The sequence below is a fragment of the Varanus komodoensis genome, unplaced genomic scaffold (assembly GCF_004798865.1).
Source record: "Varanus komodoensis strain SLA01 unplaced genomic scaffold, ASM479886v1 scaffold9, whole genome shotgun sequence".
Lineage (NCBI taxonomy): Eukaryota > Metazoa > Chordata > Lepidosauria > Squamata > Varanidae > Varanus > Varanus komodoensis.
In genome coordinates, this window is record NW_025336598.1 from 4,562,522 (window position 1) to 4,586,710 (window position 24,189).

Consider the following 24,189-nt stretch of genomic DNA (forward strand, 5'->3'; position numbering starts at 1 on the left):
TTTTTCTCCTTTTTGGTGAATAACCTTCATCATGAGGAAAACACAGACCTCTTCCTCAGCTCCCTGTTCAGCGACTCAGAGCCCTACTCACCAACCTAAGATAGAAGAGATGGCAAAAAGCTTAAAGGAATTGCAAACGACGACTTTGGTGATACAGACGGCCTTAACAGTTTTGCAAGCATCCCAAGAATGGATGCAAGCTTCTTAAGAAGTGATGCTAACACGGCTGGAGAGTATGTCAAATGAAAAGAAAGAGCGATGGGATAAATTGGATAACTCTATTAAGGAGATAACAACTCAGCTTTCTGATGTTCAGTTCAAAGCTAAACAGAATACACAAAAATTACAGCAAACACAGGAAAAGCTAGAAATGGTGGATAAAGAAACACAGTTAATCAAACAAACATGTAAGTCAACATGGGATGCTGTGACTGTATTAGAGATGGAAAAAGCATCTTATTACTTAAGATTTCAGAATATATTAGAGAACTTGCGGGAATTGATGACCAATATGCTGGCAGACCTCTTAGGTGTAGATAATGAAGCCATGGAATTGGGGATCGACCTGATATATAGGGTCAATTCAAGCTATACTAGAAGAAACAAACTCCTGAGAGAAGTTCATGTCAAATTTTCTCTAAGGTTTGTAAGAGACAATGTTTTGAGGGCTACACATGAGAAATCATTAAAGAGAGATGATCATCAAGAAGTGAAGGTTCTGAAACAAATACCATGAAGAGTTAGAGATGGGAGAAAGAAATACTTATTTCTTACCACGAAATTGATGAAGAAAGAGATTACTTTCAAGTGGTTAATACCAGAAGGAATATTTTTCACTTGGAACTCTGTAAGATATAGATTAGACTCAATTCTCAAAGCCCAAGAATTCTATGAAAAATTTAGATCGATTCTTGAAGAGGAAGAACCCGGCATTGCAAAAGAAGAAGGAAAAAGTACTGAAGCAATGGAAGTAACAGAGTATCATTCGGAAGAAGGAGAAGTAACAAATCTCGATGCACAGCAAGAAGCACAAATTTTGGACCCAAAGAAGAAGAGAAAGGGTAGAGCTGTAAAGGCAAAAAATAAGTAGATATGTATATGTACATATATACATATATATTTATATAATTTTTCTTAAATATGGCTACAAAAAGAGAAGGGAGAATTGAGCTCCTCTCCTTAAATGTTAATGGACTGAATGGACCCGCTAAGAGAAGAAGGGTTTTCGCCCAACTTCAAAAACGAAAATTACATATAATTTGTTTACAAGGAACACATATTAAGAAGCAAAGTGTTAAACTTTTGGAATGTTTAAAACTGGGAAAATTGTTTGTATCTTCTGCTTCTCAAAAGAAAGAGGTCTAGCACTCTATGCTAAGGAAAAACTGGAACCTAAATTTATTCTTGCTGATGAGGAAGGTAGAATTCTGATGGTTGGAATTACAATTAAACGGAAAAAAGTACTTTCAGTGGCAATATATGCGCCAAATGATCACCAGTAGACTTTTTACCAAAAATCACATGTTACTTCTACAAGTGGATTTCCAGACGATGTGTCTAATGGGAGATTTTAACGTGATTGTGGATAAACAAATGGATTATAAGAATGTTAGTAAAGGAAAAAGGGTAGGAGGATACTCCCAAAGTCCTGCTCTAACATGATTGAGGAATTTAGACTGACAGACGCTTGGAGGCACAAAAATCCATCTTCTGCCAAATATTCTTTTTACTCAAATAGACATAGGTCGTGGTCTAGAATTGATATGGTTTGGATAACTCCAGACTTAGTACCAGATCTGATAGAAGCTGAAATAGAGGCAAATGTCTGGGCAGATCACAACCCGGTATTCTTATCACTAAAAGGAACTGTAAGGGTGCCCAGATGGAGCCTAGATAAAGCATTGAAAAAAGATAAAAAATTCACAGAAAAGATGAATAAGGAAATGCAAGTATTTTTTCAAATAAATAAACCAGAAGAAACTTCTTTACAGAATGTCTGGGATACAGCCAAAGCCTATGTTAGAGGAGTGATAATAATATACTCAGCACAAATAAATAAAAAGAAAAAACAAGAGCGAGCTCTGATAGTAGAGGAATTGATGAAATTGGAACAAATACTGCAGGAGGACCCATCAAAACAAAGTCTTAAGTCTCAGCTGGATATTTTAAGGCATAAGTTAAACCCTTTGGATACAAATGAGCTTACTAAACAAATGAAATTGACCAAACAGAATTTCTTCAAAAATGCTAATAAACCAGGGAGATGGTTAGCACATAAAGTTAAGAAAGAAAAAGAGAAGAGATTGTGAAACTGAAAGACAGAGAAGGACAGCTACATTCACAGGGTGCACAAATCAAGAAAATAGTGAAAGACTTTTTTACAAAGCTTTATCAGAAGGAGGAGATTTCAATCGAGAAAGTTAAAGAATATATTCAAAAGGGAAAGTTACCAAAACTACCAGAGAAATATCAAAAATTATTAAATCAAGAAGTCACGATCATGGAAGTAATAGAAGCAATCAAGCAACAAAAGAATGACAAAACTCTTGGCCCGGATGGACTACCAGCCGAGTTTTACAAATCTTTCGAAACAATTTTTGCTACACTCTTAAAAGACATATGTAATGAAGCATTGTTAAATGCTAAGATACCAACTACTTGGACCAAGGCAAATATCACATTAATACCGAAAGAAAATATGGATGTAGCACAGATTCAAAATTACCGACCTATATCACTATTAAACGTGGATTACAAAATTTTTGCTTCCATACTCGCAGAAAGATTAAAGAAGTTATTAGTAGACTTTATCCATCCAGACCAGAATGGCTTTTTGCCAAAAAGACAAATGAAGAATAACCTGAGAACTATCTTGGATATTTTAGAATATTATGAGATACATACTGAAAAACCAATGGCCTTATTGTTTTTAGACGCCCAAAAAGCCTTTGATAATGTTAATTGTCAGTTTATGAAACAACAGATGATTCAAATGGAGTTTGGTGAAAGACTTATGAATGCGATATCAAGTATTTATCAAAAGCAATCAGCCAGGATCTTAATTAATGGAGAACTTTCAAACCCTATAGAGATTCAAAAGGGCACAAGACAAGGATGTCTTCTGTCACCCCTCTTGTTCATTATGACTTTAGAGGTACTGAATAGATGTGTTAGGGATGATGAGGACATCAAAGGAACTAGAATTAGGGATGAAAGTTATAAATTGCAAGCATTTGCGGATGATCTGGTTTTTATAATGGAGGAACCTTTTTCAACAATGCCCAAACTTCTACAATGGATTGAAGAATATGGTGAAGTTACGGGAATGAAAATAAATAGAGAAAAAATGAAATTGTTAGTTAAAAACCTTACGCGAGAACAAAAAGAAAGACTCCAGGAACAAGTAGACTTGCAGATTGTTAAAAAGGTTAAATACTTGGGAATCTATCTTACAGCTAAATGTACGACCTTGAAAGAAGACAATTATGATACATTATTGAAGGATATTAAAGGCTTTTTGGAAAAATGGGGCAATTTACAATTATCTTTGATGGGAAGACTAGCTCTTGTCAAAATGAATATATTACCTAAACTTTTGTTTTTGTTTCAAATGATTCCCATAAAAATTGATTAAAAATTCTTGGATGACTTAAACTTTCATATCTCGAGGTTTATCTGGATAAAAAAACCCCCATGGATTAAATTAAAAATGCTTCAGGAAGCTAAAAGAAATGGAGGTTTTGGCCTTCCTGATTGGATGTTGTATTATCAAGCATCTGTTTTAACTTGGTTAAAAGAATGGGTAACGTTGCGAAATAAGAAAATTTTGTATCTTGAAGGTCATGACTTGCAGATGGGATGGCATGCTTATATGTAGTATGAAAAAGCTAAGTCACCTGGGTCCTTCCTGAGTCATTTTATTAGAAAATCTTTAATGTCAGTGTGGGAAAAATTAAAGCTAAAACTGTATAATTTACCAAGATGGCTTTCACCTATGGAAGCTTTTGTATATCCAAATGTATTGAACTTTGAAAAGATCATAAAATATGGCGATATCCTGGATAAGAATGGTGGCCTGACACTGGAGCAAGAAATACAAGAACAGGGACTTAATATTTCCTGGTGGTATAAGGTGCAGATGCAATCAAGATATGCTAAGGATTGTAAAACATGGGGGTTCTATAGAGACCTAACAGAATTTGATCAAGTGATGCTTAAAACAGATGAGAAAATTATTAAAAGGCTATATGGTTTTTTACTTGACAGGAAAATGGAAGGAGAACAGGTTAAGGAAACTATGATAATATGGGCACAAAACTTTGGATTTAATGTTGAACTAGAAAAGTGGCAAAAACTATGGGAAAGAAACATTAAAGTAACTTTAGCAACTTCGTATAAAGAAAACTTATATAAAATGTTCTATAGATGGTATTTGTCACTAAGTCAACTAGCTAAGATATTTCCAAATATGTCAAATAGATGTTGGAAATGTAAACATAAAGTGGGTACTTTTTATCGGTGGACTTGTGACAACGCAAAAAAGTACTGGATTAAAATACATAGATGGATGGAGGAAATATTACAAAAACCCTTTGCTTTTAAACCCGAAGTTTTCTTGTTAGGCATTATAACGGAAGATGTTGACAGACAGGAAATCTATTTGATGTTGCATCTAATTACAGTGGCAAGGATTGCATTTGCCCAGTATTGGAAAAGTGAGGAGCTGCCCACCAATGGATTGATTCTAAGAAAGATCTTGGACTGTGCAGAAATGGATAGACTAACTTTATTGTTGAAGGAGAAAGAGGATACTGATTTCTATCGAATTTGGGACTCTTTTTATTATTGGCTGGAGAAATGGGACTTGGCGTAAATTTAGAGATGTTTTTCAAACTATGATAAACTAACTGGAATTTGATATTAGAATGTTAAAAAATATGTAGTAGGAGATTGACCCAGTGAATCCAATGTTAATGTTTGTGATGTTTGATGTTTCTTTTTTTTAGTCTTAGTTTAAAAATTTTAATAAAATATATACATATAAATTATTTGGTCACTGTAGGTCTTCATTTTTCTAGCATTTTAAACATCCATGAACTTTATAAATCCATAGTATTTCACACACACTGCACATTAGAAGTGTGCACTAATCCCATTTTACTTGTACCTTGACTCTGAACCTCGGATAATGGCCTGCTTCAGCTTGTTCAGATTCAGAATCTATCCACTTTAATGCAAGCACAGAATTTACTGTTGTTCCAATGTTGTAAAGAGTACTACCAATAGTCCTTTTCCTTCTTCACAGAATTGAATGAAAGTTTCAGGGAAATTGGTCCCTATAGGGCATGTGTCCTCAGACTACAGCCCGTGGGCCAGATATGGCCTACCATGGTCATTTACCTGGCCCACCTCAGAGCTTTTGGACTCGTTTGGAGAAAACGATCACTAAGCGAGTCCGAAAGCTCTGAGCTGGCACAGGCGTTCTCTGAAACTGAGCAGAGAGCCAGTGCATGTGTCAAATTGTAACAGCTCCGTTCAACTGCGCATATGCTGGCTCTCTCCCTCCCCACCCCCCATTGCACGCATGTGTTGGCTCTGAATACAGAGCAGGAATATGGAGCGGGAAACAGAAGAGAGGAAGGTAGAAGAGAGAGAGAGACAAAGACACTAAAAAGGATTGAAGGTAAGAAAAATATAACTTTTAAAATCTATTCTTAATTATGTGAGCCACATCCCCAGGCTGGGGGCCAAGCTGCAGCCACCTTGCCGAGCCTGGAGGCAGACAGGCTGAGGCAAAGCAGGGCCGTGGCTCCACTGCGGCCTTCTCTGAGCAGGTCGCCACCATCGAGCAGCTCCCATGCTTCCCCCCATGGCAGGAGAGGCAGGAGTTGCCCCGTTTGGCCAGCTGTGGTGCTGTCCCTTGCCCCCCCCCGCCTCGCCTCAGAAAGCAGCCCTTACCTTTCTCCTTGTGGCCCTTTCCCAGCCGGGGGAGCCACCGCGTGTTCGCCTCTCCAGCCTCCCACTTCCTCAGAAATGGGGCGGTGGCAAGGACTATTATTTCCATGCCCAACCAGCATGGCCAATGGAAGTTGTAGTCCAACTCATCTGGACAGTACCAGTTTTGGCAAGGTTGCACTAAACTATGGTAGTCATTAGCTCTGCATCCAAATACAGTCATTGTGTGTTGTGGGAATTGTTCTGGGCTGACTTGCTTCAAATACTAAGAGTGGCATTAACAATATTTATCCTTAGTATCTTTGCTTCGTTCTTTGTAAATGCCTGTTGCAGTCATCAGCTGCATTATGCAAAATACTATACTTAGTGCCTTGGTTGTGTTGTAGCTATGTTCCTTGAATATGAACATGCTTTTCCCCACCTCATCTTGGACTTCCACTGCAGCCTGAGGGAGCAGAGCAAACATTTTTTATTATTTTTTAAAATTTAATAAATGTATAATAAATTTTAATTTTAATTAATTTTAATGTGCAGTGTGCTTAGGAATTTGTTCATTTTTTTTCAAACTATAGTCCGGCCACCCAACAGTCTGAGGGAAAGTGAACTGGCCCCCTGTTTAAAAAGTTTGAGGACCCCTGCTATAGAGGAACCAAGTCTGGCAAATTTCATAATGATAGATGCTTTTTGTATATGGAAAAGCACCCTTGATATTTTGAGAGAACATACTTATCCTCCATCTTCTTTTTTTTAATCAATGTTGAGAAAATTAAAAATAGGTAAAAGATTACCCTAACTAAGAAACCAGAAAAGTTTCAGAAGTATAGGTGTGTTACTGAACGGGTTAAATAATTTTGTTAACAGAAGACTGAAGAGTTTGCACAAAGTAAAGATGACTAATTTGGTCTAGAATAGTTGAATTACAGTGTTGCAGGAGACTCACAAGAACACCCCTTAAAAGTCTCCAGACTTTTATCCAAAAAGACCTTAGACATATTCCAGGGCCCTATAAATGGCAAAAGATTTGTATTGCTTAATTATGTTTATTACGAGTGCATCATCATCATTATATTAATTGTATTGTTTTATGTATGTCCAATTAATAAAATAATAAAGATTAAAAATGTAGTATGAAAAAGGGGCCCTGATCATAGGCAAGAGTAGCTAGGTTTTGTGATTTGATCCTAATTAATATTATGGTATTATAATCCCTTTCACTGAGTGCTGACAAGTTGTCTGCATTGGAAAAGTACAGCAGACTTTACCATTCTGCAAACCTACTCCCTACAAAGCAATAGAAAAGTTACAGCAAGCTCAGCACCTTGCAGTTACTGATAGCAAGCAGAGGAGACAAGTGCTGATTAATTTCCAGGCACCAATTAGGAAGAAATATCTTGCTGCCAAGCTTGCATTGTGTACCTGCAACAATGAGGGGTTCTGAGAATGTCTTGACTTGATGCCTGCTGGTTTGGGAAGCCATAACAATGGCAAAAATTCAGAAGAATTATGTTCAGAAGAAGCATAGATGGTGTAGATGACTTGATACAATGCTTTAATTGATGAAAGCAGCATTAGTCTTGTAGATTCTGGAAACTTTTTAAATTAGACCACTTAATTTTCATCTTTAGATTTTGGTTGTTTTTGCTCTAGATTCTCCATTTTGCTTGAGAGATGCCAAGTTTAGATCTTTACATGCACACAGGAACTGTGTAAAGATTTAGCATTCAAACATTTCACAGGAGCATGTCAGAAAATGTGGCATGGTTTAGTTTAGGTTTGATGAGCTAGTAGAGTGCAGGAAGATGATGAGAAGACACAGTATCCAAACAACAATGCCAGGAGTTCAACTTGCTGCCTTGGTCACTATCTTTGTAGTGTCAGCTTTGTCAAATGAAATTATTTTAGTTAACCTTACATTTATGACACATTCTTTTCTCTGAGAATGATGTAATCACAAAGAAGCTGGCATATATTACCATCTACCCAGTCAAAAAGAGGACAAAGATGCAACCTTCGAAAAGCAACTTGCCAGCATTTCCAAGAAGAATGATGTAGTCATCATGGGGGACTTCAATTTCCTTGATATATGCTGGAAGACAAATTCTGCCAACTTTATGCCAGCCAACTTGAACAAACTCAGAAAAATGATAAATGAAGTGCCATGGGAACACACCCTTAAGGGGAAATGAGTCCAAGAGGGGTGGAATTGCAGGAAGAGCATCAGGAAGGCTAAAGCAGGAAATGAACTGAGAATAGCAAGGGATGCTAAGAACAACAAGAAACACTTCTTCAGGTACATCCAGAACAAAAGACGAGAAAGAGAGGGGTGTCCAGCTACTTAAAGTAGATGGCAGAGTGATAACAGACAAGGAAAAGGCACTCAATTCCTACTTCAACCCAGTCTTCCTCCAAAAGAAAATCTACAACCAAGGGGAAGTACAAGCTGGAAGTGAGAGATGGCAGCCCAAGATTGACAAACGAATGGTCATGGAATGCCTAGGTGGAATAACACATTCAAATCTCCAGGGCCCGATGAACTCCATTCCAGAGTCATGAAAGAGCTAGTGGAGGAACTCTCAGAACCACTGGCTATTATCTTTGACACATCTTGGAAAATAGGAGAAGTGCCAGACTATTGGAGAAGGGTTAACGTTGTCCCTATCTTCAAAAAAGGGGAAAAAAAGATGAACCTGGGAACTACAGACTAGTTAGCCTGACATCAATCCCTGGAAAAATTCTGGAGCAAATTATTTTAAAAAATCCATCTGCAAGCATCTTGAAGAAAATGCAGTGCTTAATAGAAGCATGGATTTATCAAAGATAAATCCTGTCAAATTAATTGAATATTGTTTTTTGGGGAACACTGTGGACATAATCTACCTAGACATTAGCAAAGCTTTCCACATAGTGCCACATGACATTTAAATTAGCAAAAACTGGACTAGATGGAAAAACGATTAGGTGAATCCAAAATTGGCTGCTAAGTAGGACACAAAGGTGCTCATCAATGGCACCTTCTCAAATTGGATGGAGGTAACTAGTGGGGTGCCACAGGGTTCAGTCCTGGGTCCAGTGCTCTTCAACATCTTTCTTAATGATTGAGATGAGGAAATACAAGGAAAGAGAATCAAATTTCCAGATGTTACAAAACTGGGTGGCACAGCAAACACCCTAGAATACAGAATGAAGATCCAGGGTGATCTTGTTAAACTTGAACACTGGGCTGAAAGCAACAGTATGAGATTCAGTAAGGACAAGTGCAAAGTCCTCCACCTAGGAAAGAGAAACCAAAGGCATTGATACAAGATGGGGAAAATGGGGCTCAACTGAACTGAAAAAGAAAAAGGTCTCGGAGTAATTGTGGACAATACACTAAACATGAGCCAACAATGTGATGCAGCCATCAAAAGGGAAAATGCTATTTTGGGATGCATTAAAAGAAGTATTACTTCCAAATCATGAGAAGTAGTAGTTCTTCTATACTCCTCACTAGTCAGACCTCATCTGGAATACTGTGTCCTGTTCTGGGCACCAAGATTTAAGAAAGATGCAGGTAAATTAGAAAGGGTCCAGCAGAGGGCAACAAAAATGATCCAGGGTTTGGAAATACTGCCCTATGAGAAGAGACTGGGAGAACTGGGCATGCTTAGCCTTGAGAAGAGAAGACTGAGTGGGGACAGGATATCCCTCTGTAAGTACCTCAAAGGCTGTCACAAAGAAGGTCAAGAGCTCTTCTTGCTAATACCAGAGTGTAGGACATGGAATAATCAATTCAAGTTGTGACAACCCAGTTTCAGACTGGACATCAGGAAAAGCTTCCTCACTGTCAGGGCAATACGACAGTGGAACCAGCTGCCTAGAAAGGTGGTGGGCTCTCCCACACTAGAGACATTCAAGGCAAAACTGGACAGCCATCTGAGTGGGATGGTATAATGTGGTGTCCTGCTACAGCAGGGGGTTGGACTCAATGGCCTTCATTGCCCCTTCCAACTGTACTATTCTATAATTCTAAGCTTCCAAATTATGTTCAAATAAACACCATGCTAATTTTCTATGAGCAATATCCAACACATTATTCCAGAAGTGAACAGAATCTTTCCATTGCACAAGCACTTGTGTATTACAGATGTGCAGCCTTGCTTGTGGAAGCATAACTTTAGTTCTAGTTTCATCTTGTACGTTCATCAAGCCTTCAATTTGTCCAAGCACAACTTCATTTGCACTAGCATATCACCGTTAACATTCTGCCATTTTAAAAAAAAAGTGTTTCAGATAACTTCTGTTCCGTGTTGATGTTTACCTTGACTTCATTACCCACCTTACCCACTAAGGTGTCTCAAATCCAATTGGTACAGGTTCTGCAGTGAAACAGGAGCAAATTAACATTGATGCATTGATTGCAAATCAAACTACTTCATGGGCACTGTCACAAGCGAAAGTGACAGAGGAAGAATGAAACATAGTAAAACAAAATGAAGTAAATCTAGTGCAAAATATAAAGTGGAACTGAAATGGACTGGATTGTGCAGAATTAAAATCAGAGCTAGTCCTGTAACTGTGCTAGCCACCAGTCTAGAATGGGTATGTTCAGCCTTTGGAGTGAGAAAAATAATCACCTCCACTGTATGAAGCTGCTTGCTTCATCACCTCCATTGCTTGCCCCTGTAGGTTCTGATTATTAAATAGTCATGCATTACCTTGTACATTTCATTATTATATAATGTTTTTTGAAATACAGTTGTCACCATGGTGTTGTTCACATGTAACTATAAACCACACTGTGCAATTACCGCATGGCATGGCATCTCACCTTCTGTCCTGTGTTCACACACACACATGTTCATAGTAACCACTCAAGAGTAGCTTCCCTGCCCCTCCAAATGGTGGCACGTATCCCATCAGCTCCCATGGCTGGGAATCAATCCCAGCATGCACCGCTCCTGCCTGCCCCATCTGCCTCACCCCATTCGCCCACACACTCCCCTGGGCATGGCCTCAGGCATTTGCTCCTGGGTTTTTTTCTCTGCTGCTCCACAAAGCCACCATCTATCCATTACAGCAGGATTGCAGCTCTGCAAAAATGACAGATTAGCACTCATTGCTGTTGCTACACTTTGTGCCCATGCAATAGCACACATGCCCACCCATACCTCGCTCCCCTTGCTACACCTGTGCTCAACACTACACCCCTCCCCCCCATGTGTAGGATTTCCCTGTATAGTGCAAGGCCAGTATGCTTACTGGGCACTGCTCCAGCACAGGGCAGAGGCCAGGCAGGAATGCCACTGAAAGTTGTCTCCACAGTCACTGCTGCTGCAGCCACTCCTTTTCTTCCCTGCCAACATGAGTTGGCCTATACCCAGCTGCCTGGCTGCCATGATGTCCCACCAAGCCTTGTCACCGCATGGTGACGCTCCCCCCACTGAGATTCCCCAGCATGCCTCCTTGCTGCCTCACCTCACTGCAGTTCCCCTCTCCTCACCACTGTGCCGTGATGCCCTACCACTCAGCAGGGCAATGTGGTGAGGCAGCAAGGCAGGGCATGGTGAGTCATCATGGTGAGGCAGGGCGTCACAGCAAGACAGTGATGTGGGGGATGGTAGGGCATCACAGTGAGGTGGCAAAGTGGAGCACTTAAGTGAGGCAGGCAGGGTGTGGTGGGGGTGGGTCATGGCAGAGCATCATGGTGACAGGGCAGGTGGATTCTGGTTCCTGACTCCTAATTGAAGAGATCAGAGGAAGCTGCCCCAGATGGTCTAGGGCCTCTGGGATACAAGCAGTCAAGCTCCCAGGGAGCAAGCACCCAGAGAAAGTAAACAGGGAGAGCAAACAGGAGTTTGGTGGTGGAGTTGTAATGGAAGAGAAGACAGAAGCTTGAGATACAACTGAAAGGGAGTGCCTGATTGACTGATTAACTGAAGGAGGGTGGCCTGATCAGACAGCAGCAGCTATGTAGGTGGGCTGATTCATTCTGATTCCTTGCAGAGTAGAACAGAGCAGATCAGTCTCTTTTGTTTTCTAAGAGGCCATATGCTCTGGAAGAGGCAACTGAATGGAAGTTTCTGATTAGCTGATTAACTTATTAACTAAAGGGGAGTGACCTGATCAGATAGCAGCAGTTGTGTGGGTGGGTTGATTCATTCTGGTTCCTGACTCCTAGCAGAGCAGAGCAAGCTGCCCCAGCTGGTCTAGAGTCTGGGATACAAGTAGCCAAGCTCCCAGGGAGTGAGTAAATCAAGAGCAATCAGGAGTTTGGTGGCAGAGTTCAGCAGGGGAGGTCCCTAACCTTCCCCACTCCTTTTTTCTTCTTTCTGTTCCCCTAGTTCTTTCCCCTTAGTCCACCCCACCCCACACACACAAACACTTGTCTTCCTCCTTGGAACTCCCTCCCATTTACTACAAGAACTGTGTTATTAACCTTTAGTGAAGACAGGAGATAGCATGAGTTGTCACAACAGCTCCCCAATCACAAAGGTCACATGAACAATAGACCAGGAAGATTTCACAGTGGTGGTGGCCTGCAACACCTGTGCAATATTTGTTTCCTTACCTGAGGGCAACATGTGCAAGCTAGTTGCCCTGTTCGAAGAAAAGGTGAGAGCACTTAAGCAGCAAGTGTCTGCCTTCCAGATAATAAAAGAAAATGAAGATATTTTAGACAGAGTGGTGGAGCTGCAACAGCTAAGAGTAGAACAGAAGCAAGAAGGGCATCAGCAAGGTGAGGCAGCCGAATAGAACCCTGAAAGAAGGGAAAATGAGGAAACTCCCTGGAAAAGGGTGACAAGGCAGAAGAACTGGAAGACACTCTGCACCAGTGCAAGCAGTGGAACTCTTGAACCTCTTTAAGTTACTTGAGGAAGAGATGAGCGAGAAACCTACTGTGAAAGAAGTAAACAGCACACTGAGTACCTCTGAAAAAGAGATAAAGTCAATCAAGTAAGGAAAAAGAACCAACACCAAAAGGGGAAGAGTGCTAGTTGTGGGCGATTCTGTGTTGCATGAGATGGAAAAACACACCAGGAAGACCTTGGAAACATCAGGTGTGCTGTATCCCTGGAGCAAAGTTCAATGATACAACTAAACAATTACCAATGTTAATGTAGCCTATTGACACACAAAGAGGAAGGACAAGATCTCTTCTTGTCCATTCCAGAGAGCAGGACATGGAATAACAGATCTAAGTTAAAAGAAAGCAGAATAAGACAAGACACCAGGAAGAATTTCCTCGCTGTCAGAGCAGTATGACAATGGAAGCTATTACCTGGGAAAGCTGTGGGCTCTCCCTTGCTGGAGACATTCAAAAAACATTAGGACAGCCATCTGAATGGGATGGTATAACTTAATATTCAGCAATAGCAGGGGGCTCGACCAGATGGTCTTCTGGCCTTTTCTAACTCTACTATTCTATGATTCTATGACATTGGACAGCATGTACTGGCAAGGAAGGAACAGCAACGATGGGGGCAACCTTGCACAGTGCTCCTGCCTGATCGTTGGCCTGTACGGAAGGCCACCATCACTTCACCTCACACATTGCATTGGATGCTTATAAGCCTCCATGTTTGGAGAGTTACAAACATCCGCCATGGAAGTGATTGGATCGAATCCTCAGTAGGTAATTCCCCATACTCAAGAAGGGTTTGTTTGGCAAGGTTTCAATGACACAGCTCATTGGTGGTATAACAACCCCTATGACAACCCATGGGTTATTGGGGTATCTTGTTACCCACAAACAAGCCACCCTGGGGAAATCATTCTGGGTTCATAAAACATGACAACCCATCACTGGCAGCGTTTAGTCAGCAGTACTAAATGCTCACTAATTGCTGATTGGAAGTAGCATTGTTTTATAGTAGGTTACTTAAAAGGATGGAAAATATTTTTGGGGGTACTGACATCCATAATACAATTACAAACCCTAATGAAGATTACAGACACATAGCTTCTCATTGCTGGAACTGCCTAATATTCTTCAGGACTTCTAGATCGCTATCATGTGTGTGCATGTGTATATACTACAGAAATACCAGTTTCAGTCATACTATGCTCATGTCTTGCATCACAGAAGAAAGAGATAAGAGAATACTTGGGATAACCCGGGAGAAGGGAGACAACATAAATAGAAATAATATATCAATGTTGTTAGTTTCCCCATACTCGGAACATTGGTGTATGGACATCCAAGTTCATTTCTGTTGTGCCCTCATTTTCTTCCTACATTTTTTGGGAGACTGATATTAGGCCCTGCTTGAGGTTTTTTCTCTGGTGAAATATATGTCTTTGTCAGATGATGGTATGTCATGCTGCCCATGTCCCTCCCCTCTATATCTTAGTTTAAAGACCATTTGATTAACCTTTTCATGAATTGGCCATGCTTTCCATTCTTTGTGAAGTGTAACCCATCATTTGCTAATAGTTCATCTTCTAGGAACTTTACCTTGTGGTCCAAGAATCCAAACCTATTTTTATGGCACCACTATCATAGCCAGTCATTCACCTGAAGGATTTTTCTTTCCCTATCAGTTCCTCTTTCACATACTGGTATAATTGAGAAGACTATCTGGTCCCTGGTGTTTTTGATTTTCCTCCCTAAAGTTTTAAAGGCTGTTATTTCATCAAAGTTTCTCCTGGCATTGTCATTAGTCCCACACAGATGGGAAGGAAGGGGTATTTGTTCCTGGGCTGTATGAGTTACATGAACTTATTGGTTATATCTTTAAACCTGGTGCTGGGGAGACAGCATGCTTGACAATTTTCTTAGTCATCATGATGAACATATTTTTACATTGCTGATCAAGTGCTCTCACCTTTTCTTCTAACAGGGCTACTAGCTTGCACTTGTTGCATGTGTAGGCCTTGTTGCTCTCAGGTAAGAAAACAAACATTGCACAGATGTTGCAGGTCACCACCACTGTGGAGTCTTCTTGCTCCATTGTTCATGCAACCTTTGTGAGGGACCTATGTGTGGGGAGCTGCTGTAACAATTGGTGCTTTCTCTGGCTCTTTTCAGCCTTGAGGGGACCTGTTAGCAACATACAGGTATGTGAGGGGGTGTCACGCAGAGGTAGGTTGTGACCATTTCTCCCCTGTGGTGGAAGGCAGGATGCTTTCAAATGCAGCAAAGCTCAGGGAACCAAGATTCAAGGTGGATGCCAGGAAGTACTTCCTTATGTTTAGGACCCTTAGGGCATGGAATGGACTTTCACAGAAGGTGGTTGAAGTCCCACTGGTGAGGGTGTTTAAGGATAGGCTGGACATGCACATAGTAGGCATGTCATGAGCAGAGCTGGCTGGAGCCGGGGGTCAAATTAGATGGCCTGGGTGGCCCTTTCTGACTCACTCTGTTTCTATATTTCTTCTGTCTTCACTAAAGGTCAGTGCATTGGTCTAGTATAGTGCTTCCTATGTGGAGCTGTTGTTATGGCTAGTTTGGAAACTGTAACTAGTGTAAAATGCTGCATTAAGGTTATTGAGGGGAGTGCGACAACATGCTCATACAACATCTGTAGTGAAAGAACAGATCTAGCTCCAGTTTACTAGGTTCACCATATTATTATTATTGACATAAAGAGCCCTAAACAACTTAGAATTAGGTAATGTGAGAGATCTACAATATCAAAGGATGCCTTTGTTCATGATGTTCCCTGCACCATACCATCTGGCAACAGGAAGGCAGTGGGCTTTTCCCAGGGTGGCATCCACTACCTGAAATGACCTCTTCTCAGGCACAGTCAATCATGAACTTTCCACAATTATTTAAAATGTATTAATTTATCCTAGCTTTTTCCAATTATTAGCTTGAATTGATGTTGCTGAGGTGGTGTGTGTAATTAGTTGTAAATAACTTGAGAATGTTTAAATGGAAACTGGCATCTCTCTCTCTCTCTCTCTGTGTGTGTGTGTGTGTGTGTGTGTCCAAAATTGAGGTGGATGCGATAATACAAGAAATACATACTGAATCAATAAAAACATGGTAGATGATCAGTACAACCGTGCAAAGGATACTGAAGCTCCGATCTGTAATTGCTAAATGCCAGAGGTTAATCCTGAGGTCATCTGCTGACATGTATGTCTCACAGTCACTGTTGACAGAAATTGAGTTGACATGGTAGGTGTGGCCATTAGCAAAAATTCTTCTGGGACTGACTTCTACCATCAAGTCTATGGGCTTCAGTACTGGCACCTACATTAAGGAAAACAAATAAAATATTTTTATGTTGTACATCTTGCACAATGTACAGGCATTTATACATGGTTTTAGCAAAGAGGATTTTCCTCCCAGTCTATGAAAGTTAGTAATTATTTTACAGTAGTGCTACATCTGTCACCATTCCATATCCCCTCAAAATTAATGCTTAGTTTTGGTCAACACTCCACAATGAATAGAGGTCTTAAAGATAAATCTGAGATACAATAATTCATGTGTACTACCACTTGTAATGCCAACTGTATTTCCTGTTGTAATTTTCCCACTAAAAAGAAGATGGTCCCATCAAATACATTCTCTCATCTTGTGATATGATGCCATCATATTATGGCATCCTTCCTGCTCCTCCTCATTGGCTGTTACAGCCATAGGCAGTCATTAAACAGGGAACTCAATATGGAGTGCAATTTTCAGCTGAATATTTTGTCAATTAGAGATAAGTAATTGCTGGAAATACTGCTGTAACGATTTTGTGGCAACTTCCAGGACCACCAGGACTCTGGATATTGTCATGCATGCTTACAGCAGTATCTAAGGACAAAAATAGACATAATGCAGAGTGCTGTACCTGTGTGAATTTTTAAAGGTAAATAGCAGCCATGAACACTCCCCGCAGTTCAGGATTGGAAAAAAAAAAGAGCAATTTTTGGTTCAGACAGCAGACCCACTGTAGCCCTCAATCCCCACAGATATGATTTGCTTCAGGAGGAAAATTCTCAGTGGAGCCAAAGGGAGATTCATCCTCCTACACATATAAATATTTCTTCTTTCTTTATCCACAGTATTTTCATACCACTCCTCAGTCAAAAAGCTTCCTGGAGTAGCTTACATACTACCAAGTAAACAAGGCCATAGCAACCATCCTCCCCACAACATCTGAACTGGGACCCATAATAAGACCCAGTTCAGATGTTCAGTTAGACAAGAGTTAAATTGTAATGTATTGTAATCCACTTAAGTCTTTGGACTTGTACAGTGGAAAATTATTATTATTATTAATAATATACCACCACTACCCTTCTCCCTTTTGCCACCATCCCAATATGGAAGTTTCCCTGATGATATTTGCTTTTAGAAATCACATAGTTCCTAAGTGATTAATAATCATGACATCTATTTTGGCCCTAAGACCTGGTAAACTGCCTTGCTGAGATATGTTTGGGAAGGAGATAGTAGGCAGGCTCTGAGAAGTCATGAAAGAGAAAACATGCATTTGAGGTTTGCTGGAACTCCTAAATGGATTCAGCTGGACAGATTTTAGAAATCCATTTTCTATCTCTCGCAATCACTCAAATTTCAGGCTTCCTCCTCCTTAACCAAGTTATCAAAACTTATTCAATTGATGTGCACCACAGGATGACTGCATATAAGGTGACTCATTTAACAGATTGTCATACAGTTAAACCTAGATGTATTAAATGTAACAAGTAATAAATTCTTCAAAGTATTATTTCCATTAATTATGGAATGGTATGTGTACATGTTACCTATAAAATTAAAAATACTTAGGTATTCCAGGACACCAACACATAATGAATCAGTGTGGTGTAGCAGAAAAATATGTTTTATTTACACTAGAGAAACCTGAGTTCAAATCCTCATTCAGACATGAAGCTTATTGGATCACTCTGGAAAATTAATATTTTCAGTGTAACTTATATCACAAAGTTATTATGGGTAGAAAATATAATTAAATGCATGCTTGTAAGCCGCCCCGAGGCTTCGACGAATGGGGCGGCATAAAAATGTTTTAATAAATAAATAAATAAATAAATAAATATAGATACAATAAATTAAAATACTATATTGGCATGCTATTGTGTTTCTGTTTGAAGTGCTTCCCTGGTTTGAAGCCATACAGGAGATGCATTAACAGAACATAATAAATTGGAATATGTTCAAAGAAAATCCAACCACTCACCTGAAGTGAGGTCACTGTAGAGAGATCTTTAAGCTTCCCTTCTTCGTCTTTTAAATTGTACCCTTCAGGTTTTTTATCTCGTTCAGTAATCTTCCACAATTTAATAGTTTTATCTTGAAATAAAGGAAACCACCATTCTGATACTAGAAATAGCATTCTTAATTTCTTAGTTATTCAATGATTTTTAAGCAAACCAACTTTGTCAAAGGCTAGATTTAAAACTACCTCATGTTAGCTGACACTACACAAAGTCAGGAAATTAGAAGCTAAGGCATGTTCAGAAGTAATGCTATGCCATGTGGCCAATTATGCCTGCTTACAACTTACCCTTTATGCACCCACACTTTTCCTAGTCTTTCAGGCTCCAGATGGAGAGGAAGGATGGTCAGAACCAACAAAGATGCCCCAGTCTTTCCCCATCCTGAACTTCCTGGCCCTGAATTGCCAGTTGAGTCTTACAGTATTGCTGGAGTAATCTTATGTATGTCACTCAGCAGAGGTATTTAGGGTTGTTGGAAGCTTATCATATGCTGGCCCTATGAAGACTGTAGAACCATCAGGTATGTTTGGAAAGTATCTGGCAGGGCTTAGATGCCAGCATCACAGCACAAGCATCTGGAGCACAGTCTTCCCTAACTTTGTTGGATGAATGTTGGTTAAGCTTAAGGACACTGACAAAGTACTTGGACAAATTCAAGGAATCTCTCCTACACTGAACCTCTGCCCAACTTTGGTTTATAAAAACTGGTAGGAAGGGAAGAGCCAGCTTGGCCAAGAAGATAAATAATGCCTTCTTGCAAGAATGAATGGTCCTGGACCACTTGAAATAGGCAGCAGCAAGACCTTGAGAAAATAATCCTCTGTGGACCCAGAAAATTTTAATTCTGGGACAACAGTTCAAGTTCTTTTCTTGGGTGAGGTCCATGAGTACCTGAGGCTGATTACAGGATCCATTTCAGTCAGGGTTTAGGCTGAGTCTTTGTATGGAAATAGCTTGGCTACCTTGTATTATGACATATCAGAGGGACATGGGAAGTGGGACTGTTGGTAAGGGATGGTCTAGAAAAGTTTTAAATAAATATAAATAAGTGTAATCTCTCAGTAGCTTCTAAAATCATCAGCTGTGGCATCATTCTGAAGCACTTGTCCAAGTTGAGAGTGGAAGGTATTGCCCTGCAGTTCTTTCGCTCAAACTTGCATGGCTAGCTCTAAAACATGGTGTTTGGTTGTAACAGAAAAGGGCCTTTTGAGGCTGGAGAAAAGGCAGAGGTTAAAATCTGGAATTGGCTGGCCAGGTGTGAAAAACAGCAAGCGCCCAGATGGCTGCAATAAAGATGTTTCAGCACCAAGGTTATGCGGGGGTTGAGACAGGAGTGAAGCCTTGATAATTTACAGAATCAGATACTCTCCCTGGAATGGATGCCAGGAGGCAGGAAGGAAGATTTAAAAAAACCATAAAAATGAATGCCTTTGCAGGCCTGGCATCAGGGAGGGGCAAAGGTTGGGAGTGTTCCATGACCCTGGGATCAAAGGGTTTTTGCAGTCCTTGGAGGAGATAAAAAGCCCCACCGATGGACAGCTTGTTGCGCCTCATCGGAAGAGAGATAGATGACCCAACTGCCAGTTGCTGAGGAGACAATCCGACGGTGACTCTGAGGAGGCCAGTTGGTGCAGCAGAGCAGTTTCTTAGGTTTTAGTTTAGTCTGTCTTTGTTGTTTTAGAGTCTGAGATGGTCAAAAGACCCCTAGGAGCGTGAACCTTTGGAAACTGCATTGTTTGCCTACCTCATCCCTTTTCCCCTTTCCCTACTCTTGAGTAGCTGAAGTTATCTGTAGTTTCCCTTTGTGTGTATGTTTGTCTTGTAGACTAATAAAGACTCTTTTCCCCCAAGTCTTGGGTCAATGTGTGCTAATCCAGTGCGGTTTGGCTCCTTAGGAAGCAAACTTAGGCTATTTGGGCCCTAGCAACTGCTAAGAAGGGGGAACTCTCAGCGTTGTCATTGAGGGGTTCTTCACCCAACTGTTACATGGCAGCAGAGGTGGGATTATGACACATGTTGACCCCCATGCTATTAAACATTTACTTGAAACCATTGGCTGGGGTCATCAGGAGTTTTGAAATACACTGTTATCAGCACTGCTGATTACAATTACCTCTGTTGCTCCTTTTTATCTTCATCAAGTGAAGCTGTGGAAATGCTAAATCAGTGCCTGTTTGTAATAATAGTTGGATAAGGGCTAATAAACTAATGTCCAATTTGGACAAGACTGATGCTGTTAGTGCATGGTTCTTCTGTCTGGAGTGAGAAGGTTCAACCTGTTCTAGATAGGGTTGTACTTCCCCTGGAGGAACAGCTCCAATGCTTGGAACTTCTCCAGGAGTCACTGTTGACACTTGGGGCTTGAGTGGCCTCAGCACAGAGCACCTTCTACCACTTTCAGTTGGTTGTCCAATTATGCCTTTATCTGAAAAGGGATAACCAGTCTTGGGTTCTTCATGCTCTGTTAACTTAGTTAACAGAGTTAGATTACTGTAATGGACTACATGTGGGACTACCTTTGAAGGTGGTTAGAAGCTGAAGTTTTTGCAAAATGTAGCAGCCAGATTGATAGCTGGAACTAGAAGGTCTGAATAAATAACATAAATTCTGTAACACAGTTGCACCAGTTGTCTGTAAATCTCTGAAACCAATTCAAGGTGCTGGTTTTTACTTATAAATTCTTATATGGCTTGAAACCACACTCCTTTATGTGGTGCCTTTCCTGTACAAATCTACCTGTATACTATGCTTACCATCTCAGTCCCTCCTCCAACTGCCACTTGGAAGGTGGCAACAATGGAGAGGCCTTCTTGGTGTTGGCCCTCAATTACAGAACGTTCTTACCAGTGATGCTTTCCTGGCATCTTTTTGATGCTAGATTAAGATTTTCCTCTATACTCTCAAGCATTCAATAGCCTATGTTAAGGTTTTTAATAGGTCTGGTAATTGTTTTAAAATAGTTTCTTTCTGTACTTCATACATACATACATACATACATACATACATATATATATATATATATATATATGAAGGTTAATCTTTCAAAACTGCCCACAAAACTCTGGCTGTAGATGCAATGAATGCAATGAATGAGATGAAATGCAAATAGCCATGTAATTAAGTATGTCCCAAACTAGGTTTTATCTCCTGATGATGTTGTGATCCCACCATATGCCCTTTCTTTTTAAGATGTTTTATTTGCATACTTAAGTTCTATAAATAAAGGAAAAAGAACAAAAGGGAAACCAGAACTATTTATTCACCACCCCTTGATGTAAAAGCAAATCCCAATACGGTTCCCTTCTGTTACCACCTTTTCAGGTAGGAGTATATATTCCAAGAAGTAGCTGTAGCTAAGCAGTTGCTCTGAGTAGGTTTTTACTAGTGAGTGGTGAGGAGGAGCCTGGAACAAACCAAGTTTAGATCTCTTCGGGTGGTAATTCCTTTCAGCTGGAAAGAAGTGAAGAAGTGCTCTTTACCCCTTAGCTAAGAAGGCTACCTCTGCTGAGGAGTAAAGACAAGAGCAACAGTGACAAGCTGATCCACTGTCTCCCCTGGGGTAAGCACACTGTCTGGAAGCAGGCACTGTATTATCACGGTGTCATGTCTAACATGGCCCAGGTCCTGGAGGCTTTTTCTGACTTGAACCTTCTATTACAGAGGAGGGTCCTACAGTCCAGCATTGCTCCAGCCAACGCCAGGACTCACCAAATAGGAAGGACTGAATAGAGCCAAACACCCTTCAGAAAATCTTCCCTTGGTGGAATTGGAGGGACAGGTCGAGTCACTTCACAGGGCCAAAGAATTGGGACTGCCAGAAAATGTATGCAGAGGCACCTCTTGGAGGTGAAGTGTGTATCGTGAAGCAGAAATCAGATGGTCTACTCAAGAGGAAGTATCTCCACAGGAACAGGAAAATTCTGAAGGCAGGATTAACTGTTGCAACTATTAATGCATGTGGGAAGGGAGACATGAATATGTAAGCTTTCAGTTGAGGCTTGATGCTTATTCAAACAACACCTTACTTTTAGTTCCTAGTATGTTGCAAATTAGCTTTCCTAGCCCTGTTTCTTCTCTTGATTGTCCCATGCTGGACTCCTGCCAAAACCTTGTGCCTGCTTTAGTTTGGGTTTGCTCCCTTATTGACCATGGTGGTAACATGGTGTTTTCTGACATCTGGGTTTGCTTCAGGACAGATTTTTTTTCCTGAGCCATAGCACAAAGTGTATTTGAGTCCTTGCAAGGCTAGAGAAAACACCTCATTTTGAGGGTTGATGTTACTATTCTCTAGATTCAACCAACCCAACCCCAATGGAACTGTCCTGGGCCACCAGTTAAAAAGCTAAAAGGGTTGTAGTTCATTTAAAACCTGCAACTGTCATGCTTTGAGTGCATTCACACAAATATGGGTGCTGCACCTGCACAGTGCCTGTTGCCAGGAAGATTTAAGAGGTTTAATGGTTTTGGTGGGAACTCCATGCCCCCCTCCCCTATAGTATAAATGGGCAGAGTGCCCACCCCTTCACCAGTCAGCTGAAGACCACCCGTTCACCCCCAGCTGGAACCGGCAGGTATAGGACCCTGCTCCATAAAAGGAAGTATAAAGGTATACAGTATACCCAGTCACCGACACCGAAGTGGGGCCAGTGGGCAGGTTGTGTGAATGCAGAGATGACTGCTTGAAGAATGACAGTTACAAGTAAGCAACCTTCCTTTCTTTGTTGTGGTCTCCATGCATCACAAATATATGGGTGATTAACAAGCTTACCACACCCGGTGGTGGGACGATGTTGTCACTGGAGAACTGTGGACAACATGGCATGGCCAAAGGAGCAGTCCTGTCTGGCCTTGACTTTTAAGCAATAGTGCTTTGTGAATGTGCATGGGGTAGACCACATGGCCGCTATGCAGATATTGTGTAGTGGAATGCCTGCATGGAGGGCAGAAGAAGCTGCGATAGCAATCATGGAATGACCTTTCAGAGTAACAGGTAAGTCCAGTTTGAAGAGGCGGTAAGCAAGTTCAATTGTCCCAATGATCCATTTCAAGATTCTTTGAGTGCCAACTGTCATGTTCCGAGTATTTGATGAAAAGTCGTTTGGTTCTCCTGAATGACTAAGTTCAGGATCGATAGAAAGCCAGACATTTGTGGATGTCAAGGCAGTGTACAGACCACTCGATCAGTGTCGATGGAGCAGGGAAATAAGCCGGTTCTTGTGTGGTGGGCACTCCTTCCCAACGAAAGCAACAAGCCTGGTTGTCACTAAAGTTGCCAATTGGAGCACCCCAAAACACCCCAAAAGTAATTGGCCAGAGAAAGGCCCCAAAAGTAGTTGGCCAGAGGAAGGCCACATAGTAAAAACACCACAGTTATACTGTCCCAGAAGGGAGGACAGAAAAGAACAAAATGAACTTTGTGTAACCCACAGCTAACACGCTAGCCTGACCTCGAATACAGTAATCAAAGGGACAGTGGAAACTGGTTCTAGCCACCATGAAAGTTGCAAATGTGCAGGGATTAAGAACATGGCAAGCCTGTTTGAATCTCGAGCAGATAAGAAATAGACATGGGAAATGTCTGCTCCTTGACAGAAAGAAAGGACTCTTTCTCCAGCACAGGAGGGGATACATACATTGATGTATCGATGCATTAGATGTGTATTAGGTGACCTAATTGGCTACCTAGGGTATAAAACGCATGTACCGGGGTGCAACTTTTGAGACACTGCTTTGGGCTGAATGTCCCCTTTTGTCTCCCTTTATACTATAGTGCACTAGAATAAAGTTGATTTTGGCTCTAAGTCTCGTCTCAGGCTCTGTTTGGCTTGGGTCTGGGGTCCACCCGGGTTTGCCCCAGCTGTTGACTGGCTGAGTCCGATAACACTACTAAAGTCTTTATTCTACACAGAGTTAGCAACTACAATCACGAGTAATCATGGTGATAATGATGATGCTAATGATGATGAAGAAGTTGTCCTCTCTTTCTGAATGGGATCAGTTCATGGAATACTTTTAACTCACCTAGGCCACCCCTCGATGGGTGGGTCTGACAAATGTCCCTCCCTCCGT

At 40.9% G+C, this 24,189-nt stretch overlaps 1 protein-coding gene across 2 annotated transcripts in view; it reads right to left on the reverse strand.

The window, feature by feature from the left end:
• PPP2R2C (protein phosphatase 2 regulatory subunit Bgamma) overlaps positions 1–24,189 on the reverse strand; it is a 212,042-nt gene that overhangs the window by 113,333 nt on the left and 74,520 nt on the right. For both annotated transcript variants that reach the window (XM_044417785.1, XM_044417784.1), the window contains exons 4-5: positions 18,081–18,193; positions 15,958–16,135 (exon numbers count right to left, since the gene is read on the reverse strand). In XM_044417785.1, coding sequence (XP_044273720.1) covers positions 15,958–16,135; positions 18,081–18,193 — 291 coding nt within the window. The remainder of the gene's footprint in view (positions 1–15,957; positions 16,136–18,080; positions 18,194–24,189) is intronic.